This window comes from Salvia splendens, chromosome 15, assembly GCF_004379255.2.
Source record: "Salvia splendens isolate huo1 chromosome 15, SspV2, whole genome shotgun sequence".
NCBI classification, from domain to species: domain Eukaryota; kingdom Viridiplantae; phylum Streptophyta; class Magnoliopsida; order Lamiales; family Lamiaceae; genus Salvia; species Salvia splendens.
Window position 1 is genome coordinate 3060487 of NC_056046.1, and position 9305 is coordinate 3069791.

At 40.5% G+C, this 9305-nt stretch overlaps 2 protein-coding genes across 3 annotated transcripts; both read left to right on the forward strand.

The window, feature by feature from the left end:
• The first annotated feature begins 1 nt into the window (after position 1).
• Positions 2-4404, forward strand: LOC121769423 (protein SUPPRESSOR OF FRI 4-like). Of its 2 annotated transcripts, none has more exons than XR_006043552.1 (7): positions 2-377; positions 666-766; positions 1376-1490; positions 1971-2392; positions 2995-3149; positions 3256-3931; positions 4035-4404. XR_006043552.1 is itself a non-coding variant. In XM_042166225.1 (7 exons), the coding sequence occupies exons 1-7, from the start codon at positions 181-183 to the stop codon at positions 4104-4106; spliced, it is 1116 nt and encodes a 371-aa protein (XP_042022159.1). In that variant the 5' UTR covers positions 2-180; the 3' UTR covers positions 4107-4404. The 2 variants fall into 2 exon arrangements, 1 of the variants encoding a protein (XP_042022159.1); XM_042166225.1 differs by having other exon boundaries at positions 3256-3309.
• Positions 4405-6925: 2521 nt separating this feature from the next.
• Positions 6926-8685, forward strand: LOC121767523 (protein UNUSUAL FLORAL ORGANS-like). Its single transcript, XM_042163807.1, has one exon. The coding sequence runs from the start codon at positions 7225-7227 to the stop codon at positions 8503-8505; it is 1281 nt and encodes a 426-aa protein (XP_042019741.1). The 5' UTR covers positions 6926-7224; the 3' UTR covers positions 8506-8685.
• The last annotated feature ends 620 nt before the right edge of the window (positions 8686-9305 follow it).

The following is a 9305-nucleotide window of genomic DNA, read 5'->3' on the forward strand; positions in this document are numbered from 1 at the left end:
AAAGGCGCTGTGCACATATAGACGAAACGAGGTCAGGTTGAATTGAGATTCCGGGCGTTCACCAAATTCAATTTCGAAAACCCTAACCCTAAAACACACCTAATTGATTGATTCTGAAATAGATTGAATTGGTTTGATAGTTGAAAGATCAGATCTTCTCTCGCTGCTTAATTTGACGGAATGGGGAAGAAGAAGAAGAGAGGGGCGGTGGATAAGGTGTGGTGCTACTACTGCGACAGGGAGTTTGAAGACGAGAAGATATTGGTGCAGCACCAGAAAGCCAAGCACTTCAAGTGCCATGTCTGCCACAAGAAGCTCTCCACCGCCGGCGGAATGGCCATCCATGTGCTCCAGGTTCACAAGGAACAAGTCACCAAGTCCGTCCCTCTTCTCTTCTTCCTTAAATCGTTTAATTTTGTAGCTTATGTTTATCATCCGGACTGTTTTGATTCTGGAATATTTAGGTTTTTATAACTATCCAAGAATCAGCCTTATTAATATTCTTGAATATTTAGGATTTTATGAAACAGCTTTATGACTTATGAGGTATGTATAGTTTTATGTTTTCATTGTGCGCCATTGCTCTGGATTACTGGGTAAGGATTACACTGTGTTGGTGGTTGATTTTTTTTTATGTCTGATAAAATGTGGTGTTGTTGTGCCAGAGTCCCTAATGCGAAACCTGGAAGAGAATCTACAGAGATTGAGATATATGGAATGCAAGGAATTCCAGCTGATGTCCTGGCTTCACATTATGGAGAGGAAGGTATTGTCTGCTATTTTGCTTCGCCCCCTAGCATCTTCTTTGCATTGCAGCTCTAATGCTATCTGAGACTTTAATTTAATAGTATAGTATATATTCCTTTTTCCCATGAAGATTTCTGAGCTTATTTGCCAAACAATTCAAATACTTTTGAAATCAAGATGATATGTCTTTGGTCTGAATGCCAGTTCCCAGCTTTGTTTCATGTTGACTTCACCTTTGGGATTTTGTCAGATATCCATAGTATAGTTTGTTTAGTTTAGGTATGGAAAACCCAAAATGCCAGAGCTATTATTGTCTTCAGTCTTAAATCAAATAGAAGCAAACCAACTTTCTATTCTGGGAGATTTGTGCCTTAGGGTATGCTTTCTGCTAGTGAGATGACAATTTTTTGGTCCGATTTAGAAATCAAACTCATAGGAAAACTGAAATTTAATAGCCGAACAAAATGACCTGCACCTAATTGCACACCTCTAATGCTTTCAAGGTTGAAGTTGAAAACTCATTGTGAAATGTATCATTCCATTATATTCAGTTTTTTGTAAAAACCTGTCTGCTATTTGAATGGTGATTCTGAATGCTAACATTTTGATAAGTTCTTTTACTTAACAGATGAAGAGAACCCTTCAAAAGCAGCTAAAATTGATCTACCAATCTCCCAAATAGGCAGTGGTGTGATACCTCGATCACTAGGGGTTGGATATCCTCCACAGCCTTTACCTCCGAAGTAAGTTCCTGTCTGTTTACTTGATTAATTCTTGCTAATAATATGACATATAGCTGTATAATTTACTGAAAAATAGAAAAGGGCTGTCTGGACCTCCTTGATTCCTTTTTCCAAATAACGATATACCCTGCTTGATTGATGTGAGATCTGAAACCTTGGATTCTGTTGAGTGGTGGAATGCTAATTTCTTTCTTTTCACATTCTTGAGTTTTCCTACTCTTTTTGAATTGATAGCTTAAGTACCTAGGCCTTTTTTAATTTCTGCAGTGGCATCCCATATCCCACTTCCCCTTCAATAAGTGATGTACATGGAATGATAGCCATAATATTAGATTCGTATATTACTATGTAACTTCAGCAACAATCTAGTTTAAGTACTAATAAACTAGTTTTTATAAAGTATACACACTCGAGAGTTCATGTTGTCACTCCATATTGGAGCAAGATGTATCTTGCCTGATAACTTTTTTGCCCTTTCAGTTACAATCCCAGAATACCTGGGCCACCCGGTAGTTGGCAAATTTCACCTCGTCCACAACCTTGGTATCCTCAGCACCCAACTGTTTCGGTTCCACTACCTGGGCAAGCAGGATTGCCTCAACAGCCTTTGTTTCCTGTGCACAATATTCAGACTCCTGTTCCATCTACAGCACCCCCTGGGCTTCAACCAATATTACCAATCACTCCTCCGGGGATGCCTGCAACAGCACCTCCTGTTCCTGTTTCTCAACCTCTATTTCCTGTCGTTCCAAACAGTAATATACCTCCCCAGAGTTCCCCATTTTCTGCTCCTATACCTTCAATGAGCCTGCCTTTAAACTCTTCTTCAGACATAAAGAGTGCAGAACCTCTCTTTGGTGGCACTTTGGCAACCAATCATTACGGAATTCCAGGAACCCCAGGTTAGTTCTACTCACTATTTTTTCCCAGTCTGTATTACTAGTTATAATTTTATAATATGTTTTCCTCTTTAAATTGTACTCCCTCCGTCCCGGCCTAAGCGAGACACTTCTATTTTGGCACAAGAATTTAGGTAGTGGTGTTTAGTGAATTAAATTATTGATAGTAAAGTAAGAGAGAAAGTAAAGTAAGAAAGAAAAAAAGAGAAAAAAGTAAGAGAGAGGATAAAGTAAGAAAGAGAAAGGGAGAATAAAGTAAGAGAGATGATAAAGTGCGAAAGATGAGAGGATAAAGTAGATGAGAGGAGTGAGGTGATTGTTGCCAAAAAAGGAAACGTCTCACTTAGGTTGGGACGTACCAAAAAGGAATACGTCTCACTTAGGCTGGGACAGAGGGAGTATTTGGATAATTTTTTTCTGTTATACGATTAACTACATTGTACTAGGCTGGAAAATTTTATCTCCTTGTAATATTTTTTTATTGAATGACATGAAAACTCCTCTTTCCGTTTTGTAAAATGTTTATGTGGCTTTCTTGTTTCTTATCCATTTTGTGTGTAGTTAAAGTAGTTTATCTGGATTCTCATGTTTATTATCTTCTGCAGCCATACCTCTTGCAAATTCACACTCCTATGCATCTGGTCCAAATACTGGAGGTCCGTCTATAGGGCCACCTCCAGTGATCGCAAACAAAGCCCCAGCTACACAACCCGCAACTAATGAGGTCTACTTAGTTTGGGATGACGAGGCTATGTCTATGGTATAGTTATTTATCTCTAATGTGAAATTTCTATAAATGAATATGATGTATTTCCTTGTAAATACCCCTGTTTATGATTAGTTTTTGCATTTCTTATAAACTTCAGGAGGAAAGAAGATTGTCCTTATTGAAGTATCAGGTGCATGACGAGAATAGCCAGGTAAGTCATCAACCTATAAAATAATATCTTCATTCTGTATATAGGATTTGTGTTAGTCAAATATCCTGGTGGCTAGACTTATGCTGCCTGTGGTTTTCCAGTGCACATATTTACTCTTTTTTCGCATAGATAAAGGGTATTTCTATATGGCTTTAATTATATATCCAAATAAAGACACATAAAACATCTTCGCAATATGGCTATGTATATTACTGCTTTCCAACCCCATTCATGTGATGGGCTTTTTTTGTCGTTCTTGGCCACTGTCCCGCTTGGCAAGCAATCCTGCCGTTTTTGTGGTCAACGAAGGTTCAAGTCAAGTAGGTACTTTCAATTTCTTTGCTAATAATTAGTTCTGTTAGCATGCTGCAATCTTTCGAGGATCTCCCCACTAGCTCCCTGCAAGGCTAAGAACACAAGCGTGTATGTATTTACTATTTGGAAATAAATTTCAAATTTTGACTTCTACCTATGGTTGCCTGATAACTAAGTGTTGGGTTTGGGTGGAACAACCATTACCCAACATATTTTTTCCCTTACATTTCTTCAATCTTCATACACTATATATTTTAGATCGAACGTGAATTCAGTGGGCCAAGGCAGCTCCTTTTGCGAAGTTTGTGTATGTTGACTACAAGCAAAGTTCTCTAATATATTGACTGATAATCGCAAGATTGACTTCTTTTGACTGGCCTAATACCAACTCTATTGGATGTTTGTTTCAGATGAGTTCAATCGATGCAGCCATTGACAGAAGGATATCTGAGAGCAGGCTCGCTGGTCGGATGGCATTTTAGAGCATACAAACTGGGATCAACAGCAGGAGGGGAACATTTCTCTATAGATCACAACACAACTTATTACTCAGAGCCTCTAACTGGTGCTGCTTGATGCAATTCTTTCTATTTAAATGTTGTATCTTTTAGGATAAAGGTGTTAGGATTACTATAATTTAACAGATAATGGTCATTTTTTTTTCTATTTTTTTCGAGTTTTTATCATCTGGATTGATTTTTTAGATTGTAGAAGTTACAAACCAAGTCACTTGGCTTTAAAAGGGTTAATGCACTTTGAATACTTATTTTTTTGACAAAAGGGCAATCTACCTCTACTGGTAGTTTATACTCCATGTGAATAAATTTCCTAATTCATGGTCTGATGATGCAAATTCTGCTTTAAATTTTCTCGACTTAAATTAGCAACTTTATTTTATTTTCTCCAACGTAACTAAAATGAATTTGACAGACTGATAGAGATAATTAGGAAGTAAAAAATCCCATTTTAAATTTCAATTGGATGGTTGGAGAGAACCAAGTGTGATTTGAGTTGGTGAAGCACCCCATTGTACCTTGGGCCATATGAAAATCCATAGCTTTTAAAATTATTTTTATGACCTCTAAACTCATAATTTACGATTAGGACCACTGCTATTAGATTTGTGATCATACATACGATCTTGTCTCCCAGTTTTAGTGCAAACCCCAAATTGTACCTTATGACATTCAGTGATTTACATGAAGTTGAAGTTGAAGATAACTTGTATCTTACACAAGCATAATAACAATTTACTCAGTAATACCTTGTAGTTTAACAAGTAAACAAAGTTAAAGATTCCATTAATACAAGGTGTTAATGATGAGACCAGCAGGCAAAGAAGAGGGAGAGAGAAGAGAGAGAAGTCAAAGCAGACATTAAAAGCAGCAACAGTGGGAAGTCTAGTGATACTAGGTTTTTGTAGCCATGAAAAACAAACAAAAAGGGGGGTGGAGTGAGTGAGGGCACTGTTGGGGCAACTTGGGTTGATCATCTTCCTTGAAGCAGTCCCATTTTATCTAGTTTTGGGGGGCAAAGCTTTTTCCAAAAGGGGGAAGGTTTCTTCACCAAAGCCATGCTTTTTCCATATTTGGAGAAAGGGTAGAGGCAATCATATTAATGAGATTGACACTAACTAGACACTGGGACTGTGCGAAGACAATAAGTCTGACTTAGATTTTGCACTTTTACATAAACCAACAAAAGCCAATTGATTTACAGAAAGAGAATATAACTACTCACTCGAAGGAGAAACTTGTCTTGTCTAGGTTAGTAGCTACTAGCATAGCCTACCCTTGCCCTATTGCTCCACATCATACTCAAATCTCCTCTTTTTTAATTTTTTTTTGTTTCATACTCCCTCCGTCCCGTGCTACTCGCACGTTTGCTTTTCGGCTCGTCACAAAGTCCTTACACTATTTATAATTTAAGTTAGAATTAATGCATTTAATTAATATGTTAGTTTAAGTTAAGAGCTCTTTTATTAAGTGATGTCTCATTACACCTAAAATTCTTTTTTAATTACACAAAAAAATCAATCCCAAATTTACGGCCTAAAATGAAAAGTGCGAATAGCATGGGACGGAGGGAGTACAATATAATCATTGTTGGATTAAGCCTAGTCACGTCGGCGCCGCGGAATGGATCCAAACGCGCGTCGTGACCTTGGTATTGAATCCAACACGAGACGCGTTGTGGGTGGGTGGAAGGGATGGGCACCGGGCGTCGCCTAATGGAGTGAAAGTTGGCGGCTTGTCGCTATAAATTTTCTCTGTGTTCTAGTATATGTTTTAGTTCGCATTTTAATGCTATCGGGCTTGATGTGGGGTCATGAATAGTGAAAGCAAGAGATGGTTAAGAAATATTCTCTCTGTCTCATTAAAAATGAAACGTTTCCTAAAATGAATAATTTTATATCTATACTTTTTCATATCTCTTACTTTACTCTCTTTATATTAATTCAAAAAACATCACTACATAAAAACTTGTGCCGATTCCCAAATGTTGCATATTTAATGGGACAGATGGAGTGTGAGTTTTGGAAGATCCGACTTACATTTCATACATTTATGATATAATTGCATAATAAGATAGTACAATCATACAACCAATGGCTAAAAAGTTTAAATCAATTCACAAATCTTCAAACTTGATAAGTTTGAAATATGTCATGTCTCCAAATTTCACTAGTCAAATAACTCCAAAATATTTGAATCTAATGAGCAATTAAAATATACCATTGGAAAGCTTCTGATGATGACTTTTTAATGGGAAGCCATATTTTCTTTAGGTTTTTCTCTATTTTTTATTTTTAGCCATCGAAGATTCAAATGGTACCTTCGAATTTCCTATCCGACTTCGATTAATCCAGTCATGGTAAACAAACTTTCGACTCATGAATCTTAAATTTCAAAACTAGCAAAATATGGGTATTTTAAAACCCGATTTCGGAGTTGGTTAGAAATCAAAATTCGACTATATAATTATAACTTTCCAGAGATTAACTCATTATTAATCCTTCTTCCATTTTGGACAACATATCAATTTAATCCCAAACATAAAACACACACACAAGTTTCACTTCATAAGTAATGTATGTGTATGCATGAGTCCATGAAAAAACCTAAATTTCACAAATATTCATGAATACAAATTGCTGCTTAAATTTAGGTGCATGCTGCTCAGCAACAGTATACTCCACAAAGCAACCTCTAGCTCTTTGTTTTGTTCTGTTTTGTAATGAAGTGAATTTTCATTTATTTTCACTACATTAGAAAAAGATAGATAGCATTCATAACTTTCTGTGTGATCATGTCAGACCTCTGCTTCTCCTTCCTCGGCATTCACACTGAAATGATAGATGCATCTTTCTGTGCCTTTTCCCTTTAATTTTTCCTCCAAATTTCTCACTACACACTCCCTATATATACATACATACATATCTATCTATCTATGTAAGCATCTCCACTGTCATTTTCATTCTCTCAAATCCTTTCCACAAACTAACCCTAAACCCTGCCCTTACACACCAATCTCCCTTTAATTTCTACCTCCATTTAGCCCTAAATAAATAATCAAAAATTCAAAAACAAACAAACAAACATGGAGCCTTCCTCTTTCCCAAATCCAATCACCATTCCCTTTCCCTACCCTTTCCCCTCCATTCCCACTTCCCCAATCTGCACCAACTCCCGCCCATGGATGGACTCCAGAATCTGGAGCCGGCTTCCGCAGCGCCTCGTTGATCGCGTCGTCGCCTCCCTCCCACCACCGGCTTTTTTCAGAGCCCGAGCCGTCTGCAAGCGGTGGTACGGCCTCATCTTCTCCACCGCCTTCATCGAGCTTTATCTCCAGGTCTCCCCATCTAGACACTGGTTCATCTTTTTCAAGCAGCAAGGAATCAAAAACTGCATCTACAAAAACGCTGCCTCCGCCGCCGCCAGCGGAGGCGGCGGCGAGGCGTTTCTGTTTGATCCGGAAAACCTAAAATGGTACAGATTGGGGATTCCTATGATTCCGGCTGGGGTTACGCCGGCGTCCGCCTCCGGCGGACTTGTCTGCTTCGTATCGGAGGAATCCGGATCGAAGAGCATCGTCCTCTGCAATCCGGTGATGGGGAATTTGATCCAGCTGCCGTCGACGCTGCGGCCGCGCCTGTGCCCTAGCATCGGATTAACCATCACTAACTCCTCAATTGACCTAATTTTCGCAGGAGACGATCTGATCTCGCCCTACGCGGTTAAAAATCTGACGTCGGAGAGCTTCCACATCGACGGCGGTGGATTCTACTCGATCTGGGGGACCACGGCGGCGCTGCCGCGCCTCTGCAGCCTCGAATCGGGGAGAATGATCCACGTGGCGGGGCGATTCTACTGCATGAACTACAGCCCCTTCAGCGTGCTAGCATACGACGTCGTTTCGAACCAGTGGAGCAAGATCCAGGCTCCAATGCGTCGGTTCCTGCGGTCGCCAAGCCTGGTGGAGAGCCGGGGAAAGGCGGTTCTGGTGGCGGCGGTGGAGAAGAGCAAGCTGAACGTACCAAAAAGCCTGAGGCTGTGGGCGCTGCAGGAGTGCGGGGCGGCGTGGGTGGAGATTGAGCGGATGCCGCAGCAGCTGTACAATCAGTTTGCGGAGGTGGAGTGGGGGCGCGGGTTCGATGCGGTGGCGCATGGGGACTATGTGGTGGTGTTGATCAAGGGGTCGGAGAGGGCGCTGCTGTTTGATTTTGGGGGGAAGAGGTGGTCGTGGATTTGCCCTTGCCCGTACGGGGGCGGGGGAGGGGAGGAGGAGCTGCGGGGGTTCGCGTACGAGCCAAGGCTGGCCGTGCCGATTACCGGGCTGCTGGAGCAGCTGACGCTGCCGTTTAACTCGTTTGCTGCGTAGTTTGGTTAAACTAGGGTTTGAGTATTGTGTATGTGTGTTTGTTTGTTTTTGTTTTTCCAAGAAATGGATTGCCTAATCAATCTTGTTTAGTTGTGATAGGTTGTTATGTCCAATGTATTGTTGCCTAATTAGCTCACTCTATCTCTCTCGTTTAATCGTAATAGGTTACGATTTGTATAATGTGTCTCTCGTTTAGTTTAGTTGCAAGAGTGTCCACTATAAGACGGACGTCCCCAATAGCTTCGCCCATTTTTTGTCCACAGCCCCAGTTTTTTTGTTCGCGCAAAAAAAAAGTTTCCGCCACTATAGACGGACACTTCCAATACCCCTGAAATTTTATAACCAATTTTCATTTTAATTTTTTCCTTCAATTATAGTTAAAATCATCGAAATTTAAATAATTAGAAAACAAGGTAATTGGGACCGAATATTCGTTGTATTGGAAACGGTAAAATTATACAATGAACATTTAAAACAAAATACAAAAAAAAACGCCGCCACCGTCTAATCGGTGGCGAAGTCGGATTCCTCATCTTCTTCTCCGTCTACCTCGCTGCCACCGGCCGCCCCTGCCCCAGGAGCCTCATCAGCCAAGCCTAGACGGCGCTGGATCCGACTTATGAGTTTCAAGTATACATCCTTGATGAACGGGTCGGTTGCGGTAGCGGTGGCAGACGTCCTGCAGTTGTTGCATCAACTGCACATCTAGGTTCTCCCTCAAGACCTCGCGGGAACCAGGGACCCTGGGCGTCGGTATAGGGGCGGGCTGCGGGCTGCGCGATCGAGACGCGGCCGACGAT

Coding starts and splice junctions, on each gene's coding strand:
- LOC121769423 (XM_042166225.1), top strand. CDS start 181: ATGGGGAAGAAGAAGAAGAGAGGGGCGGTGGATAAGGTGTGGTGCTAC. Junction 2,393..2,994: donor CGGAATTCCAGGAACCCCAG/GTTAGTTCTACT, acceptor TATCTTCTGCAG/CCATACCTCTTGCAAATTCA. Junction 3,150..3,255: donor ATGACGAGGCTATGTCTATG/GTATAGTTATTT, acceptor TATAAACTTCAG/GAGGAAAGAAGATTGTCCTT.
- LOC121767523 (XM_042163807.1), top strand. CDS start 7,225: ATGGAGCCTTCCTCTTTCCCAAATCCAATCACCATTCCCTTTCCCTAC.